The following is a 20,089-nucleotide window of genomic DNA, read 5'->3' as shown; positions in this document are numbered from 1 at the left end:
TACATGAGGATCCTTCTGACCCGTCATTGGCTCCCACCCGCGCATAGGTGTTCCCGGGTTTTCCATGTGTGTCTGTATTATTACACCTTCACAGTTTGGGTTTGTGTGAGCAGGTTTCCAGGGAGATTTAAACATGCATTTCATAAAAATTAGTCCTTAGCACTTACATGGCCTCACACTTCATTTTCACATGTATTGCCTTCTGTGACTTCATAGCAGTTCTTAAGAATGAGTTATTATTGCCCTTTTCACTGAAGGAGGCTGAGGCTCAGAAAAGTCCTATGACTTGCCCTGGATTGTGCAACTGACAGGGTGCCCCCCCTCCCCGCCCCAGCCTTCTGTATTTCCCCTTGCAGTGTTCTCCTCCCCTCACTTGTCCTACCTTTAAAAAGATGCCTCTGGGGGCGCCTGGGTAGCGCAGTCGTTAAGCGTCTGCCTTCGGCTCAGGGCCTGATCCCGGCGTTCCGGGATCGAGTCCCACATTGGGCTCCTCCGCTGGGAGCCTGCTTCTTCCTCTCCCACTCCCCTGCTGTGCTCCCTCTCTCGCTGGCTGTCTCTGTCACATAAATAAATAAAAAATCTTTAAAAAAAAAAAAAAAAGATGCCTCTGGCCCGATGTAGTCAACATGTCCATCATCCATGTATTTACTCTCTACGATCGGAGCCCACGTGAAAACTCTGACACTTACCCTAGTAGCCACCAGAATCCCTTCCCTTCAGTTCTCTTTCTGCGACCAGTTTTGTTTTCTCTGCATCTCTTCTTCCTTCCCCTTCACTGAATTTTGTCTCCACGGTTATTATCCCCAAAAACATGAGGGGAGAGTGGAGTAGCCATCTCCCTTTCTTTCCCTCTGGACAGCTAAGGGCCGGTGGCTGCACATGGCTCCCCTCGACTTCAGGTCACCGAGGGACAGGGAACTGTGGCTGGATGGAGGGATGTAGGAAACAAATGGAGCAACACTGGCTTCATACCACCTGCAAGTGAACATGCTTCTGCGGCCTGGCCAGGAGGGAAGCAGAAACACTGGGTGCTCAGGCCGGCGGGGCTTGGCCGAGCGTTTGGCACTGGGAAGCCAGCAGCCTCTCTGCTGCACCTCTTTCTCCCTCTAAGCCCCAAATCTGCATTTTAGCAATACTTTTTGCATTATAATTTTAGCGATTGCTTTAGAGATTACAGTACGCATGTTTAACTTTTCCCCATCTACTTAGAGTTAACAACTGTGCTGTGCTTACAGTGTCAGGTTCTTGCAGCCAAGAAGGTCCCTTTGCTGCCACCTCAGTCCTTTATGCTCTAGATGTCATATAGGTTACATTCGTATATGTTAGTAATCTCACAAAATAAGATTCTTTGTGTGTGTTTTATTTTTCAATAATTTTTTTTAAAGATTTTATTTATTTATTCGACAGAGATAGAGACAGCCAGCGAGAGAGGGAACACAAGCAGGGGGAGTGGGAGAGGAAGAAGCAGGCTCATAGCGGAGGAGCCTGATGTGGGGCTCGATCCCAGAATGCTGAGATCACGCCCTGAGCCGAAGGCAGACACTTAACCGCTGTGCCACCCAGGCGCCCCTTTGTGTGTGTTTTAAATAGTACTCTACAGAAAGTAAAGAAACAGTCCTTCCTATTTAACCCCGCACAGCACTCTTCATTCTTCCCTAAAGAGGCTTTTTCTGTTCCTATTCACCCAGAGAACTTGTTGAGCATTTTCTGTGTTCATCTGTTGGTAGCGAATTCCATTAGTTTTTTGGGGTTCTTATCTGAAGATCATTGAACTTAATTTCCCTGGAACAGAGTTCCAAATTGATGGTGGTGCTGTATTTTTTTCTTTCGGCCCTTTAAAGCTATTCTTCCACTGACCTCTATTATTTCTAGTAAGAAGTCATTGGCCTTTCAAATCATTGTTCCTCCATCCGTGCTTTGTCATTTTTTACTGGCTGCTTGCATGGTTTTCTCTTTGTCTTTGGATGTTAGCAGTTTAGCTGGGATGTGTTGGGTGTGGTTTTCTTTGAATTGGTCATACCTGGGGTTCACTGACCCTCCTGAGCCTGTAACTATATGTCTTTCACAGTTCCCTGCTCAGGTATTTTTCTACTCTATTTTCTTGCTTCTAAAATGTCAGTTCCATGTGTGTTAAGCCTTTTGATAGTGTCCTTCAGGTCCCGGGGCCCTGTTCTTTTTCTTTTCCTCCAGTCTTTTTCTCCAGTTCCTTCAGGTTGGATGATTCTAATTGATCTGTCTTCAAGTTCCCTGTTTTGTCACCTCCGTCCTACCAATCATCTGATCCTGTGGAGATTTTATTTCAACTATATTTTTCATTATAGTGAGTTTTCATTTGGCTCTTTTTTTTTTTTTAAGATTTTATTTATTTATGCGACAGAGATAGAGACAGCCAGCGAGAGAGGGAACACAAGCAGGGGGAGTGGGAGAGGAAGAAGCAGGCTCATAGCGGAGGAGCCTGATGTGGGGCTTGATCCCATAACGCCGGGATCACGCCCTGAGCCGAAGGCAGACGCTTAACCGCTGTGCCACCCAGGCGCCCCTCATTTGGCTCTTTCTTAAAGTCTCTATTTCTTTGCTAACATTTCTTATCTTTCCATTGATTATGAACAGATTTTTCTTTATGTCCTTGAATATACTGCTCTTTCAAGGCCCTGCCTGCTAATTCCAACTTCTGAGCCATCTTTGGAGTCACCTCCTTTACATTGTTTTTTCCTCATGAGAATGGATCACGTTTTCATGTTTATTTGTTTATCGAGTAATTTTAGATTATATCCTGGACATTGTGAATGATGGATTGCAGAAATTTTGGATTCAGTTAGATTCCTCTGAAGAATGGTTTGTTTGTTTTAGCAGGCAGTTAACTTGGCTGGTCTCAAATCACAGATTCTTCCCCATGCTGTGGGCAGTAGCCCACATCTCAATTCAGTTCTTTTCACCTTAGCTAGGCTGCTTGGAGCCTGTCCTGTGTGTGCATGGTTCCAGATTCCACTAGAGATTTGGGCAGATTTTATAAGACTAGGGTCTGCTGTCTGGTGAATGGCCATTTAAAAATGGGAACTCGTCCGGGCCCCCCCACCCTCGGTGCCGGCCCCGCCTCAGAGCCCGGCTGCTGTGGGTTGCTCTTCTGTGCAGTCACAGGGTTGCTTCCTGTGTCATTGTCCGTAGTTGCTATCTGCCAGAGGGTTCGTGAAATAGTTGCTATGCAGACTTGCCAGAAATAGAAAGAGGTCACTATTTTTAAAGAAAGACTTTAGTAGAAATCACATTTTTTAAAAATAATTTTAAGATGGGCAGCACCACAGCCAAACAAAAGTGCATTATTTTCTGCAGTTTGAGATACATAGAAGAGAAATGCAGTTTTGGTGCATTCATGAAACTAGACGTCCAGTCCGCTCTGCCCATTTGTAAGAGAAAAAGAGGCGTATGCTGTGGTTCTGCATTTAGCCACAGGTCAGCCACTTACAGATATGCCATCCGCGACTACATCTCAAGGCTCCAGACTTGTTTTCTGCAAAGATATCAGGCGGGGTTTTTTGTTAAAAGGTCAGTTCCATTCCTTTGTGGTGAGGCAATGTTGGGTAATTATAAGAGATCATGTTTCAAAACTGGTATTCCCGAGAACTTGCCAAAACGAGCTCTTTCCCTCTTGGCTTTTTTCCCTCCCAATTTCTTGCTGCTCTTTCTCTGGATGTTTTCCAGGTTCGCCTAAGTAGTCTATAAAGCCAGACTGATTTTGTGATGTTTAGGTGATTAAAGTCCAATCTTTAAGAAAACGTTATTCAAGCAAAGAGTATTTCTTATATTTAAAAGAAGAAACGGTTTGTAGTTTCAGAGAAAAGAGTGGTAGCTCACAGGGGAAATGCCACAGAAACGAGATAGAGAAAATCTCCTTCCTTTCCTAGTAGTAAAAGTTAGGTTAAAGTACGGAGCTAACGAACGTTTACTTCAAAGCCTTACTGGTTTTTTCCACATACTTTATTTCCCACGCTAACGATGAGTAGGGTGGACAGTATTATTCTCACCTCTGAATGAGCGAACACGTTGGAATAGGCAAGGCGGCCTGCCCCATGGAAGCCGGCAGACGTGTGGCTTCTCGCTTGTTGCCCACAGCTTGGATGGCTCGATCATCAGCCACTCAGACTTATTGCCCTTTTCCACTGTAAAGCTGGTCTGGGTTGAAGATTTGTTTTTGCATCTTAGCTCAGTGCTGGAAACGACGAACCTATTTAGACCCCTTTCTTACTCTCCATGAAAATACCTTAGAAGTGAGATCACATTTTGTTGCTCCAGAACGGAAATTTCATCAGACCTCTCCATGCTAGCTGGTGGAGGGCATGAGAGCAAGTTTTCCTGGAAGCGCTGCAGGCCCAGAGAACAGTCAGCAACCTCTACGCACGCTGCGTCCTTGTGCTTCGAAGCGATGACTTTGATGACTGTTTCTATTGACGTGAGGGAAGTGAGAAAAAAAAGAAAGAAACACTACATAGGGTCCTGCTTTCCCCTTTCGCGTGTCTCACTAGATGGGACTGGTGGGTGAACAGAGGCAGGATGGCCACATGTTCTAACGTCTGGACAGGAGAAGCCCGAGCTTTCACTCAGAAGTAGGCTCATCTGGTTTTAAGTTTGAGACCTAGAAACTGCCGTCCCAGGAGAAACCATGGTGGCTCATTGCCAGCTCACATCAGGCAGCCGGACTCTTTCACATGGAATGTATTGCTACTAAAAATATTTGCAGTTTGGGAAAGTATGTTTAAATTTGACCTCCTTGACCCTCTGCACATTCTAGTTTATTGCTCTGGGTTCTGCAGCAGCTTTAAAGAGAAAGGTTCAGAAATGTCTCCATGTGCACTCTTACTCCATGTATGGAATAGTCCTCCCATTGTAAAAACAGATCTTTTATGAGTTATTTATACTCCTGACCACTCTGAGCAACAAATGATGGTTTCTCAGAAGCATTTTATCATGTTATTTTTGGTATGAGAACCAAGTACTGAGATCAAAGTACTCCCATCCCCGTTACCACTGTTCTGCCAGGGGCACGACTGGCAGGTTCAGGTAGAGATCGGTGCCTGTCGTGTGTACATGGGAAAGCTGGATCCTAGCCGACAGCGGCGGAACGCCGGCAGTCTAAACCCCACAGAGCGGCGAAATGGCATACATGGTTATGTGATAGAAGGCTGCCCTGAAGGACTTGGACAGTAAATTCAGTAGTTCGGAGAGCAGGGAAGAGGGACTGTGGGTGGAAGAACCAGGGTGGATGGAGCCTGAGAGGGCCTTCTGTGGCGAGGGACCTCACAGGATGTTTTGGAGGTCTTCATGGGGAACAGTAACCTTAGGATCAGGGTGGCCCATTTCACAGAACAATCCTTGTGACATAAACTGCCTTAATGGGACCTATTTAAAATGCAGTTCCCACTGCGTCAAAGAGGATGTCACACTTGACCTTCTCAGAGCTTGCCTGTTTTTCAGTTCAAGAAGTTGAAAAAAAGGACCAATTCCTTGATTTTTTTTGGTCTTGATTTTTATGGATTTTTCAGTTGTTAAAACTATAAGATGTTTGGAAATTTAGATTCAAGGTCTATTATTCAGGGCCCTAAATGAGAGCAGAGTGCAGAAAAACTGAGCAGGGGCAGCTCCTCTCTCAGGCCAGTGATCTCAGATGGACTCCTGCACCCAGTGTCCATCTCAAAGAAAGTGGCCTGCAGTCCTTCCCTGTTGACCATGAAGTAGGCTTGGTGACGGCTCTTGCTGGCTACTCAGCGGGTTGACTCTGCTGGTTGTGGCTTCACTCCGCGATCGCCTGTCATTGTTAACGCGCACGGCAGTGCTCCGGCTCCTGCACTAACTCGGGGCGTGAGAGTGGCTGTCGGGTCGCCGCTCTCAGCCCAGTGGGAGCAGAAGGCAAGCAGACGGTGCACTGTGACTGGAGTCCCCATCCCCGGGGCCCAGCAGTGCTGGCTCCATGTGCCCCTTGCCAGTCTGGAGTGTGAGACTAATTCTTGAGCCTTGGCAAGGTGCCGTGTTCCTTTGGAAGCTGGGATCGTCCCCTGGAGCACGAAGAAAACCAAACTCCTATTTTCAGGAGGGAGTAGAATCTTTTGGCTGAAAGCTTTCCTCTTAAAACGCTAATGTCATCACGGAGGAAAACATTGCCGTGCCTTTAAAAGAAAAAAAAAGAAAGACCCGTACGTCTGTAGTAATGGTTTGCTGACTCAGAGCAATTACGAAGGGATTTGTCCGTCCTTCCCTGACTTCAAGGTGGTTGCAGGAGTTAGCTGGTGGGAGAAGGCGCCCGCCCGGCCTCCAGTCAGGCAGGAATGCCTTTCTGAAACAGTTGAGCACATTCCCAGATTAGAAAGGGTCTGCTGCAGCTGACCTCACTCTTTCATGAGTAATTCTGGGTGGTTATTGACGGCGCTCCACCCGGAGGCTCGGAACCCTGAATGAGCGTCATTCGCAGAGGCCGAGCGGGGGCTGGCGGCGGGCAGGAGAGAGCCGCGGCCGCGGTGAGGACCAGGGTGCGGGGACCTGCAGCCCGCGGAGCCCCCGGGGTCCCACGGCGGGGGCCCGCTCTGGCTGTGTTCCGGGTGGTTGGCGGGATGGCAGGCGGCCAAGACTGAGGAGCTGCGCAGCAGTCCCCGAGGAGTGGTCCCCGAGGAGTGGTCCCCGCGCAGCGGTCCCGGAGGAGCAGCGGCCGCGGGACCGGGCGGGCGGCAGGTAGCCTCTGCGCCCCCACAGCGGTGAGGAGCGGTGGCCGGCTGCCTGTGTCCTCATTTTCCCGGTGAGATACAGCACTGGCCAGGCTGAAAGTTAGGGAGACGGTAGTGAGCAGGGTAGGGAGGTTATTGGCCAGATTGCGAATTTGTCACCCAGCGTGCCGATGTGATCACAGGACGCGTGGGGGCCCTTGTGTGCGTGAGGAGCCCGTCCGGGAACTAGGCCGTGCTTGACGAAAACTTGCTTGGGATTTCTCAGGGCAGTTCTGTTCTGCTCAAAATAAACTTGGTGTACAAACATCTTCCCTGCACAACCCCACGCCCCCCACCCCTGTCTTTGATTTTCCTCAAGCTCTCCTTGTCTTCCCAGCTGTCCTTTTCTTACCTGCGGCTGCGCTGAAAACGGACTTCCATTTGGGACTGAGGCTGTTCTAGAGTCATCCTGTGCAGAGTTAAGAAACCTGATCCGCTCTCCCCTTCTTTATTGTTATCCTTTAGCTACCAGCTGCTGCTGCTCAGACAAGCCCGGGTGGGGTCTGGTGTGTGCTCGCTCACTCTGGCTGTCAGCTGCCCTTAAACCATGTATTGTCTCTCTAGCACAATCCTGGAGGAGGAGAAGGTTCAGCAAGAAGAACGGATGAGGATGGAGTCCAGAAGACAGGTCACAGTGTCCTGGGACTCCGGAGGGTCCGACGAAGCGCCACCCAAGGTAGCGAAGGCCCCTACCCCAACTTTGGCATTACTCCTGCTAACTTTTGAGGTGGATGGTGTAGGCAGCTGCTGTGTGTGGGGAAGCAGCCAAGCATCAGGTGGTTCTAGGAGTAGTTGTTGCAGCCCCGATGCTCCTGCTCGTTTGCCCTGCATGTTACCCTCACGTGTGCTCACTTCCTAATTTGCACTTCAGCTGTCGGCCGGTGTCAGACTCAAGCCGTTAGATTAGGTGCGGTTGTAAAAAAGCTCTCCCTTGGCTCCCCACCCCCCATCCTCAGACTTCAGTGAGCCCGCCAGGTGTGGACGAGGGTTTTCCTTTGTTGTTTGTCAGGGACCTTGCTGAGGATCCAGTCAGGACGAAAACCAGCCCTCTGAATGCTTTACATTTTGCTCTATTTTGAATTGAGTCAAATTACACCTAATCCCATTCCTTTTGGGTTGGGCTTGGGTGAGAGCCTTGTGCGTTCTCTGCCTGTCTGCTGTCCGTGGCTGGCTTCTAGGTATGGGGACTGGAGGCACGTTGCATTTGTGTGTTAAGATCTGCTGGCCACATCCCTAGGCCTTGCCTGTCCACCGTCTCCACATCCTCAACCTGTGGAAGGTGGCCAGAGCCTTCCCCTGTTGCTCGGCCACACTGTGGCTGAGGTTTTGGACATAGTTGGCCCTTAAACACTCTCATGAGATTAAGAATTCTTGATACACCTTTTGCTTTTGACAGAGTGGTATTTTCACACAGTGGCTTACATGCCATGAATAATCCAGTTTAGAACATTTTCCGGAATGTAAATAGGTAATAGGCTTTACCTACTAATTAATGAGCTAAAAATGGGTTAAGAAGCTGACAGTTCTTCATCTTCTTCTTGAAAAATGTTCAGAGGCCTATTAGCACAAAGTACTATTTAAATATTATACCTATTTTTTTTTAATGATGCCTGAAAGCTTGTATTTTCTTGGTCAGTATTTTCAACTGTGTAACAATAAAGATTATCACACATTTAAGGTGACTACAGGTGACTGACACAGTTCTTCAGAGTTTTAGAGCGAAGGGTTCCCTAGTCTAGCCTCCTGAACAGGTAGAAAAACTGAGGCCCAGAGGAGGAGGGCCGTGCCATCTGTCGACTGGTGTTCCTTTGAGTGAGTTAGTGATAAAACCAGTATGCTTCTGCATGTCCTGGTAAAACAACAACCATAAACCCTTAGTTACCCACAGAAAAGCTGAGAGAACTGAGAGCCCCTCGTCCCCACATAACAGGCCCTCCACTTTGTGTATACGTGTTTGCCCATTTCTTAACTCGGGAGCAACGGGACAGTGGTCCGGGCCTGGGAGGCGGGAGTCTTGAAGCTAGTTCCTTGGGCCTAGGGGCCAAGTGAATCTCTTCCCAGGGGCTCTGTTGACTGGGCAGTCCCCCTGCCCGTTCCCAGCCTCACTCTCCACGCTCTGAAACAAGGGTGTTAACATCCCTACCCCTCTGGGGTGTGGTGAGGGCGGCGGGAGGTCCTGCATCTGCGGCCCTCATTGAGGGGGTCAGGGAGGCGTCAGGTGCTGCAGGCACTTGGTCGTGATCACCACACCTTGCAGCACTCCCGCAAAACCCACAGAATTAAAGAACTTCGTCCACCTCTGCGTTCTCCTGTATCTCAGTCTGTAGGATGTTTAATAATTTTCTTTGGCTAAATTTTAGAAGCTGTAGTATGAGATTAGGCTTTTTCTGTTTTAGCATACAAAGACATTTTTTTCTGGTTTTGAGATGTTTTCAGAGTGCCTATTTTGAGGCTCTTCTCTATAATCGGAGATTGTTCTGCCCTTTATAATGGGTCAGCAAACTATACCCCACTGCCTGCTTTTGTAATTAGAGTTTTATTGGAATGAATTGCACGCTTCGTTTGTGTCTTGTCCCCGGCTGGTTTCAGCCTGCAGCAGGGTCGAGCAGTCGGTCAGAGTGTGGCTGCACAGATTAAAATACTCGCTCTTTGACACTTGGAGGAGAAGGTTGACAACCCGTGGATTCAAAGTTTTCATGGCTAGAAAATCATCTACGCTAGTAGAAAAAGACAGATGCTTGCTGAGTATGAACAGATACACTAATTATTCGGCTCCCTTGCCAATCAGAATCAGGTCTGGATGCAGTTTTTCCCTTCTCTGTGGTGGTCCTTCGAATCAGACTCTGCTTTTATGGTAGGTGTATTTGACCCATCTGCAAGTGCGTCCCTTGTCTCCAGGGGGCTGGCCCAGCATTGCGTCCTGGAGTCTCCTCCACCCGTGAAGTGGGAGCTCTGCAGTCTCATCAGTCTTTATCGTGCTGACTCTGCTGTCTTTGGACGACAACTTCCACTCTAGTTTCCTCAGTTCATGTAACATCTTGGGTTTTTGTAGATGAATGTTGTGTACTGATAAAACTTGTAATGGAACCTAATTAGTTTTTTAAAGTGAAATACTTTTCTCTCCCACATTCAAGATTCAGAATTACAAAATTAAAAGCTTAGTCTGCCTTCAACTCAGGTGGTGATCCCAGGGTCCTGGGATTGAGCCCCACATCAGGCTCCCTGCTCAGTGGGGAGCCTGCTTCTCCCTCTCCCTCTGCTGCTCCCCCTGCTTGTGCTCTCTCACTCTCTCTCTCTCTCTGTCAAAGAGAGAAAATCTTTTTTAAAAAATTAAAATCTTAGTTATAAGACTTAATGGCAAAAGCATTATAACTGCAAAGCTAATTATTAAAAATCTGTTACCAATTTCTTCACTGGTACTTAATACCAACTTTTTCACACAATAACAATCTGCAGAGAAGTTTGCCCAAGAGGAGTGCAGCCTGGGTCATTTCATTGCTGCAAGTTGTCCTGCATGTCCCCATTAGATCAGTGGAGAGCCTCTGGCTAAAAACACCCTTTTCGGCAGTTTTCAAAATATATTTCTTGGACCTCTGGGTCCCCAAGACCATTTCAGAGGGTCGTGAGAGCAAAACCCATTTCATAATAATGTCCACGTGTCATTGGCCTCATCCACTCTGCTGACATTTGCAGTCCTGTTGCAGACGTAGCAGTGGACCAAGCCGCGGTCACTTTGGCACACGCCAGGGCAATGGTGCCGTACCGTGCTGGTCACCACTATATTCTTCACCCCTGTGCTCACGCAAGAAGGAGACACCAGGGTGCTGAAGAATGACCTTGATGAAGCAGTCACAGGTCTTCTGTGGGAGGAAAGAGCAAGTACAGGGAAGATGCTTGCTGTGTGGCTGAGTTGCGGAACTAACCACTTTTCTCATGGAAAACCAGTTTATCTCGAAAGTAGAGTGGTCAGACACTGTGGTGGTTCAGAGTTGTGCATTTGGTAGATAGACCTTTTCTCAAAAAAGAAAGAAGTCATAAAGGAGGATAACTGATAGTGTTTGTTGTCAATAAAATTTGAGTTTTCAAGCAAAAATTAGAATTTTGAAAAACATCCATCACCATGACAAGCTTCCCAATTCTGAGACTTTCCTGATGAGCTCGGAGTGATATTAACAAATGTGATTTTTCCATGTGTCTATTGAAACGGGTCGGCATTGCGAAGGTCTGCATACCTCAGCGACTCGTATTTTCCAGATGATCGCTGCAGGACGTCACAGAATCACACGCGGGTAGAAGATCCATTCACAGTACAAGACGGAGTTGTGGATCTTCACGTCACTGATAATGACACGGTTCCGGATTCCACACTGCAAGTCACCTTTAAGAAACCACCACTCTCTAAGTTGGGGTGTGATATCAGAAACAATGCTCACAACTGTGCCAAAAAACTATTAAGAGACTCCTCCCCTTCCCGGCTGCACGGCTGTGTGAGGCCGGATTTTCTTTGTGCACTGTAGGGAGACAGCACAGCAGACAGTGTGGACTGGCATGAGAGCTGGCGGCCTTCTCTAGGCCTGACATTAAAGGAATTTACATACACGCATGTGATGGGTGCCACTCTGCTTGCTGATTTTTTTTTTAAATAAGTATTTTTTTAACATGTAATTAGTTATTCTTAAGGGTCTGTTTTAATTTTAATAATGTAAATATTGGTAGATCTATTCCAGCTGAACAAAAGCCTTTGGAGTCCTCAGTAATTTTTGAAAACGTAAAGGGGTCCTGAAAATAAAGGGTTTCAGAGTGGCTGCCTCAGAAGGGTTTCTCAGCCCTGACAGGACCCAGCTCTCCACTTCTGTGAGAAGCGTTTTGTGATATTCCATGGTAGCAAGTAAGTAAAATACAGAGAGAGTAAAATGACTTCCAGATTTCAAAATGCCAGTTCTTCCAGGAGACTGCTAACTGCACAAGAAAGCTAAAACGCTACATGCACACCCGTGGGAGACACTCAGGTGGGGTCACCCCCATAGGAGTGGTGAGGTGGCATGGTGCTTGTGGCCACATGTGGGCACGCCACGGGGACGCAGCTACAGAGGCACAGCCCACGGCCACGACGGAGCGTGAATTTCACGGGTCGCGTGATGTGATCTTCTAGAACGGCGAAAAATCTTGGTCAAGGTCAAACAAAACAAAGTACATTGTCCGTCAGAGAGTTGCTATTCCAGGAGGTTCAGTGAGAAACTGTGCCATGTGTTACTTGAGTTGGGGTTACAGGACTTCACTGTTGTTTTACCTCCGTGGTAAAGGTTGAGCGAGGCGAGGCGTCTGAGAGGAGAGCGGGCCCCACTGGTCAGACCCTGGATGCGGTGGCTGTGCCCACCGGTGTGCCCTCTCCAATACTCTGAGCGCCTGGCGGGAGCCCCGCCCCTGACTCAGAACCACTGGTTAGGCTGGGTCAGTTTTTCCTTTCTCTTCCTCCTCACTCAGCAGGACTTCAACAAACACTCCTTCAGCTCCATCATTTGCTTGATTAAAAATATTACAGTCCAAGTTTGTGTCTGAGGAGGGAGTGACCCTGCCAAGTCGTAGTGCTTAGTAGCAAGTGACACTTTAGGGCACTGGCACGGAAGCTGTCCGCAGAGAACGTGACGTGTTGCTCCATCTTCACGAGCGCCCTGTCCCCACTCCCCTGTTGAGAACGTGGAGGCACAGAGAGGTGAATGGCCCTGACCACAAACGCTGGCCCTCGGCTCCCGAGCCTGCCCCCGCCTGCTGTGCCGGCTCCCTGTTGGTAGAGAACACAGCACAGCTGGTGGATGGTACATGTGCTCTCCACAGCCACTGCTTAGTAGACTTTGATTTTGTGGTACTCTTTGTGCGATAGTTTTATCTTCCCTAAAGCTTGTTTTCATCTTTTTACCTGTTGTTTTATTTTGAAATGGAACCTTGCACGTGCTCTTTTGCTACCCCCTGAAGTCGGAGACCCTCAGGGATGTTGTGTGGAGATTTTGCCAGTCTCTGGTCAAGTCCTTCTGTTTCTTCTTTTCTATTTGTCGCGTCCAAGTGCGCTTGTCATTGAGCAGCACCCCCACGTAGTGGGTTTTGGAGTGAGCAGGTCCACCAGTATGGCTGTGTGGCCTGTTCACACTGCCTGACTTCCCCGAGCCTCGGCTTCATCCTCCGTGAGATAGGGTGGTAATATTCCTGGGCGGCACGCTCTTCAGCTTGTCCCATCAGTGCACGTAGGCCATGCTGAGTAGAAGTTTTCATTTGTGCAGGTGTTACTTACGTGCCCCCAGAGTCTAAGCCAGACGACACAGCCGCACAGCCGTCAGACAGCTATGCTTACTGTCCAAATCCGTGGCCCTGCATCCTTCCACGCGTGGACTCCAGGAGGCCTTTCCCATAGCACCACGCGATGAGTGCTGCCACTCCAACGTCCTACAACAGAAGTAGTCGAACTTTGTTGTTTTTCTTCACCTCTTTTAACCACTTGTTCAAATGAAACCTTTAAAAATATAAATCTAAAGGTAGTCCCTTGGGCTTCATGGAACATACTTTGGAAATTGCCACCCTAGAACATAGGGTAAAGCCTAGGACACCTCCTTGATGTCCCTTTCCTGCTTCCAGGGGTCTTGGGGATCCATCCTCATATTTGAGTAAGTTTGGGGTAAACCGCATCTGGGCCCCTAAAGTATCGGTTAAAGGGATGAGGGCACATTTTCCACCCTCAGAGGTTGAGTGGGCCCGCAGTAGCAGGGCTCAAGCAGATATGTGAGTCACGATCGGGAACGCATCACAGAGGAGAGCAGAGGACTGGGGTGTTACGTCAGGTGGGAGAAACCAGGAGATTTCAGGAAATTTCCATAGAAGACTCAAAGGACGGGCAGTGGGGACAGTGTGAGCAGAGTGGTGGGATAATGAGACTCTTCCTGGACACCCAGACTTACTCAGAACTTAACTCAAGCACAGTGTGTGTTCCTGCAGGACCATGTGCGTCTATGGGAAGAGGCACAGGCTCTGAGGCCTTTTTTTCCTCCCCTGGGCTTGCTGGCACCTAAATCCATCTCCTTTTGTTGTCTTCATTTAGCTGGAGAATAGTGGGTTTCTGCTCTATTAAAACCATCAGGTTTAGAAGATTTTGTGGACTTAACTTATATTTCAGACTAAACCATTCTTTTGCTATGAACTTTAAATTCATGTAGGTTGCAAACATTGAGAATTTTAGGCTGGAAGTGACTTCCCAGGCCCCGTAGCTCAGCTCCTGTCTGATCGATGCGGAAGCTAGTCAGTTCCCTCGCTTGCCGACAGTCACACGGCTGGGAAGCCACAGAGCCAAATGAGCTCCCTGCTCCGAAAGCCTCCCGATTTGCATTTCTTTGGTGCCGGAGGGTGTCGAGCATCTTGTTGGCCATTGATAGATCTCCCTCGGGTCTGCCCCCGTCCTTTGCCCACTCTTTATTCAGTTTATTATCGTTTTGTTGAGTTACAAGAGTTCTTTGTATATTCTGGATGACTGTCTCACCATACCTGATTTGCAAATATTTTCTTCCATTCTGTGGGTCGTCTCTTTCTTGGTGGTGCTATTTGCAGCACAGAAGCTTTTCGTTTGGATGATGAGAAATTTATCTTTTTTGTTCTCTCTTATTGATTGAGCTTTTGGTGTCCTAGCTACAAAACCATTGCCTACCCAGGGTTACAAAGATTTGCCCGTTCTCTAAAAGTTTTATAGTTTTTTCTCTTAGGTTTAGATCATGATCCATGTCAAGTTAATCTGCGTGTGTATTGTGGGGAAGGGGCCTGGCTTCGTGTTTTCACATGGGGATACCCTGCTGTCCTGGACGTTTGTGGAAAAGACTGTTTCCCCCACTGAAGTGTCTGGACACTCTTTATCATTCTTTCGAACTAAAGTCTTTTAGAGAAATACCTTTTTCTGTTATTTTCAGTAAAACATAGATTTAACAAAATTTTCAAAATACTCATTCATATGATGCTCTCTTGATTTGTTCGCAGCCCAGCAGACCCGGTTACCCTAGTCCAAGGTCCAGCGAAGGATTTTATCCTAGTCCACAGCACATGGTACAGACCAATCATTACCAGGTATGCCAGTCATTACAGACATAAGACATCTTGTTTTATTCTTCACACTTGGGGGTGGGGAGGGACATTGTAAATATTTATATTCTTTATTTCTCGTACATAGGAGTATGATTTGGCAAGCAGAAAGCTAAGAAAGTAATCAGCTTAGTGATTGTCTGAGTGGTGGTTGTGTCAGCAGCCCAGAGGGCCGTCATTGGCCCCTCAGCCTTAAAGCGTCTGGGCAGTGCCCTGCCCCACATTCTCTACTCCATTCCTTTCCTCCATTTGGGTGACGTGTGGGGCGAGTCTGGTGGCTCCTACTATATGCAGAGGTAGTAATGAACTGGGTGGTTTTTCTGGAATGCAAGAATAACATTCAAATTTACCTTAAAAAGCAGACAAGATGCCATATTGGACAGGTGTGGATAGAGTATCAGACATAGTCAAATATCTTATATAAATTAGAAAAGACAATTCTTGAAAGAAAAGGACCAGAAGCAAAGTCAGTAATGTTTTGGTTTTGAGGGGAGAGTATTTGCTTTTTGGAGGTGCAATTAGAGTGAAATGCACAGATGTTCTGACAGGTGTACACCGTGTCCCCTACACTACACCAAGACAGAGAATATGTCTGTGACCCTGGAAGGTCTCCCCCTCCCCCAAGTCAGTCACCTGCTGCCCGGGCACAACCACTGTCTGACTGTTCCCAGCCGTTGGTGTTACGCGTTCTGGACTTCCAGATAAGTGGATCAGACGGTACACTCCTGCTCAGCTGCTGTACTGGTGTGATTCTGCACTGACATCCGACGAGGGTGTCAGTAACTCACAACTTTCTGATGCTGAGGGGTATTCCACTGCATGACAGCGCAGAGTGTGTGCCCCAGTCATGTTATTCAGAGAATAGGCCGCGTCACTTCTAGGAAATAAAACCACGTCTTCTAATTTGTGTCGGCTGTGGCTCTCTTGCAGCCACGCCTCTTAGGTAACTGACCGATACTCATAGCTGGCTGACTAGGCCGGTTATGAGAACCAGCCTTGGGTAGAAAGCACTTAGCTGAAGAATGAGTCAAACACGAAACAAGCGATGGGTAGTCCTTGGGTCTTTGTCGGGAGAGGGAGAAGCTGAAAGCTCCCTTAACTGCCATCTCCTTTGACATGTTTCTCAGGAAGAAAAGGAGAAGCACGCTTACTGGGCCTCCTTCCCGGGGTTGCTGGGGGTCAGATGAAAGCATTTAAATTCCTGTACATGCCTCTCAACTTTAAAGAGGCCTTTAAACCTAGGCCTTTGGATCAGTACGGACAAACACTCTTCGCTGTTGGCAGAAGGTCCCAGGGAGAGAGTGCAGGCCATTTCATACTAGAAAGGACGGTGGTACATCGAGACACTGAAATTGGGTCCGCGGCAGGGTCTTCACCTGCTTTGCTGCCTCCAGATCCCACTGTACTAATTTTGAAGTGGGGCCTGGGAGTATTACTTTGTTAACAAGCACCCCAAGGGGATGCTGCGTGACTGAGAGCCCTGTTTTGGGAGACACCCACGTGCCTGGAGGAGGTGTGCATCACTGAGCCCCCCCCCAGATGTCTTTAGAGAAAGCGCAACACCATATGCTGGTGAGACAGAGGTGGGACGCGCTGGCCACACCGCTTCCACCTCCTGGGCTCTGGTACGTGTCCGTGTGTGGCCATCGTCCTGCCCCTGGGGTAGAAGCCTGTGAAGACAGCGGCTTGCCTCTGCTTTAAGGGCCTGTAACAGTATGTAGAACAGAGTAAGGATTCAGTGGATACATTAACGCATTCATATTTTCATCAAGCAAAGGAATGATTAAGCTCTCCCACGCCCCAAGTTTCCTTATCTTGTAAATGAGAACGGCTACAGGACATTGCCTGGTGTTACTTCATGTTCCTTCTTAGCCGAAAGTGCTCAGCAGTCCTTTCACAGGGTTGGTGTTGTGTAGAAAACTGCCACAGAATATTTGAAATCTCTTTGTTGCGCAAATTCCTAAAAGTCCTCTAGCAGGAATGTATCCTTTCTGACCAAAAATAGTAGTGATGTGACATTTTATGTTTAGTAGAATTTTTACTGAAATATTTTGATTCTAGTAAACTGTGAGAACCATCTGCACATCTTACATAAAAGTTTATTAGTTATATATTGTCGGTATGCATTTTGGTATAAATCAGTGCCTGGAGATCTCACGAGTGCACAGTCTTTGTTGAAGAATGCTGTAATGCTCAGTAGTGATGGATCTGGCTGTGCCTTATCTCGTTGAAACGTTAACTGAGCACCCTGGCCCTCCAGTACTAACTAGCCCAGTGAGTTACAGAAACAAATGCTGATTCTGATCTCTCTCTCTCTCTCTCTCTCTCTCTCTCCCTCCCCCGCCCTCTCTCCCATGATTGAGGGAGGAAGCCATGTAAAGAAACTCCTCTTGTTTTCCTTCTGCCCTGGAATTTTTCTCCATGTGCATGTGAATGTCTTTTCTCTGGCGTAGTCATCACGCTTGGAACACGACGCCCGTGTCTGTCCTGGTCCATTAGACAGGAGGTGCTTTAGAGCGGCGCCCGCTGAGCTGCGTGCATGGCACCTGGTGCTTTTGCATCGAGGGTGCCGAGTTGCAAAGTAAACAGTTTCTGACTTCCTGGTGTATATTTGCATTACTTATTTACACAGCCTTCATGGATTACCTTTCTTGAGGCTTTAGAAGAATCCATTTCCTTGCTTTTACTACCTTCCAGAGGCCACCTGCATCCCTTGCCCCCCCCTTCAAAACCAGCAGTGCTGTATCTCTCTGACCACTCTTCGGTAGCCATTTCTCCCCCCTCCCCTTCTGCTCCCCCTTGCACTGGTAGAGAACCTGCTTTTACATTAGGTCCACTCGGATGATCCAGGGTCCTCTCCCCACCTCAAGACGCCTAACTTACAACACACATGTGAAGTCCCTCTGTCGTGTGAGCTCCCATAGCCACAGGCTCCAGGGAGCCACACGTGGACGTCTGTGGGCACCATTGTTCTGTTTGCACAGTGTTCCCTGTCGTCTTAGTTGCTTCCTTGCATGTGGAAAGCAGAACTGTGCGGAAGCATGCCATGTCGGAACATGACCCTGCTGCCCCACATTCGCAGGTCTCTGGCTATCCTGGTTCACATGGGATCACAGCCATGGCTGGCAGCATCTACCCGGGGCAGGCATCTCTTTTGGACCAGACGGATTCCTGGAATCATAGACAGCAGGAGATATCAATGTGGCAGCCCAACATGGAGGTAACCCGGATGTCCTTGGGCTTTCGTTTGTTAGCTGATGAAGCTTTGCCTAGAGTACCTTTTATTTCTGAATCCTAAGAGTTACTGATTTTGATGACCTAATTCTAAAATCAAGGCACTACATCTCAAATTCTTCCCGGTTCCGTGAGTCCTATTTACTAAAAGAAAGAGACGCCCATCATTAATCCACCCGCCTGAAAGGCAGCATGTCAGGCTGAACGTAATAGCGTGTGCGTGAGGTGTATCCCGGGGAGGAGCAGGGAGATGGCCTCCCGTTCTGTGGGCCATGTTACCTTTTACCAGATTTGCCTGGTGAACCAAGAACCACTGCCCTGACAGTAAGTGTTGTTTCTTTGACTCCCAGAGCACTTGTAGTCTGCTGCTCCTGCCCTTGCCCTTGGGGTGAGCACATTTAACGATTGCTTTGTGCTCCCCGTCACACGTGGACTGAGCTTAATCCTCCTTCCATTCTGCCTCCAGACTGTTTTCACTTCACTGCAACCAGCAATGCATTCTCTGCATATACCTTGGATTATTTCTTTTTTTTTTTTTTTTAAAGATTTTTATCCATTCATTTGAGAAAGAGAGAGAGAGAATGCATGCACACGAGCAGGGGTAGGGGCAGAGGGAGAGAGAAGCAGACTCCCTATCGAGTGGGGAGCCTGACACAGGGCTGGATTCCAGGACCCCGAGATCACAACCCAATCTAAAGTCAGACGCTTAACCAACTGAGCCACCCAGGTGTCCCAGATTATGTCTTGAGAACAAATCCCTGCAAATGGAGCTGTGCGCTGAACGGCTGTGTACTTGTTAATGATGCTTGGCAGGTGGTACCTTGCAACCCCCGGGGAAGTCGCTCCCATGAGCAGAGTCCAAGACACCCTGTATCCCCCACCCTTGCTATTTTGCTTCATTTCTTTGGAAAAGCGCAGAAACAGTCAGAGCATCCTAGATTGGCCCCTGAGAGCGGATGTGCCATTCTGCTTACTCCCCCTGCTAGGACTCTGCTGCGCTGGACCTGCGAGGGATCGGACAGGGGCTGCCGGCCCACCTGATGGAAGAGCGGCTGATCCGGCAGCAGCAGGAGATGGAGGAAGATCAGCGCTGGCTAGAAAAAGAGGAGAGATTTCTGGTAACTGTGTTTCTAGTCATTCGGATTTCTTCCACTTGTGAAACTGTCAGTCTACTATGTTACAGATGATTGGAAAGGTTTGTCTTTCAGAACAAGAAAGATCCTTTGACATCTGGTCCCCAACACTTGCAGTCGTGGGTTATTTGCTCTTCTTAGATTTTTTCTGGCTAGATTTCTAAGATCTTAGTAGCAGCATTGCAGGCTCAGAGGTGTGAGCATTTCTGTGGTTTTCGCAGAAGCAGCTGCCCCTGGAGTGTCAGCTAGCGTGTAAGGCTTTGCATCTTGCTCCCGCAGCACCTGTAACCAGACAGCTTAGAACCCCGGGTCTGCCTTCACGCATTCCTCCTCCTGTGGTCTGACAGGTGCCTCCTTCCACACGTATGTGGGCGGCCCGCATCCACAGCCCCTCAGAAGTCTCCTGCGGCAGAGGAAGTGGTGAGGCAGAGTGGTCTCTGTGTGTCGCTTGACACAAGGGCCCTTTGGACTCATGGCCCCGTTGCCACACACTTCTGTGCCGCGAGGCCGCCCGGCTAGTGCAGTCTTCCTGGAGTAGCCTGAAAAGGATGGCTGGACAGAGCCAGGACTCCTACTGTTTCCACATTCATGAGTTGGTACCTTTCCCTGGGTGGTCCACAGCTGGTCCCTCATGCTTCCATTCAATAAACATTCCCCGAAGCCCTGTCTGTGTTGAGCTCTATGCTGAGGGACCAGACACCCGTGAGGGTAGGGGACAGTTCTCAAATCACTTGCAGTCTTCCAGGCACAGAGACATTGAAACCAGCAATGAATGGTATAAGGCAACAGTGGCTTCAGCCTGCACAGTTCATCAACATGCGACTCTGATTTCATCCTTTATATGTGGCTTTCATTTTTTTT

At 48.3% G+C, this 20,089-nt stretch overlaps 1 protein-coding gene across 4 annotated transcripts in view; it reads left to right on the top strand.

Annotated features, from left to right (window-relative positions):
- The window catches only part of PTK2 (protein tyrosine kinase 2), a 265,380-nt gene that overhangs the window by 219,984 nt on the left and 25,307 nt on the right, over positions 1-20,089 (top strand). Inside the window, exons 1-5 of one of the 4 annotated variants that reach the window (XM_040626119.1) lie at positions 6,418-6,506; positions 7,314-7,425; positions 14,760-14,846; positions 17,944-18,081; positions 19,082-19,213. In XM_040626119.1, the coding sequence (XP_040482053.1) occupies positions 7,354-7,425; positions 14,760-14,846; positions 17,944-18,081; positions 19,082-19,213 (429 nt within the window). In that variant the 5' untranslated portion in view covers positions 6,418-6,506; positions 7,314-7,353. Of the gene's footprint in view, positions 1-6,417; positions 6,507-6,637; positions 6,782-7,313; positions 7,426-14,759; positions 14,847-17,943; positions 18,082-19,081; positions 19,214-20,089 lie in introns of those variants that run through there. The other 3 variants (XM_040626117.1, XM_040626121.1, XM_040626116.1) reach the window with 3 other exon arrangements.

The sequence above is a fragment of the Ursus maritimus genome, unplaced genomic scaffold (assembly GCF_017311325.1).
Source record: "Ursus maritimus isolate PB19 unplaced genomic scaffold, ASM1731132v1 scaffold_9, whole genome shotgun sequence".
Classification (NCBI taxonomy): Eukaryota; Metazoa; Chordata; class Mammalia; order Carnivora; family Ursidae; genus Ursus; species Ursus maritimus.
Note: the sequence above shows the minus strand (reverse complement) of the source record. Positions and strands in the feature narration are given on the sequence as shown.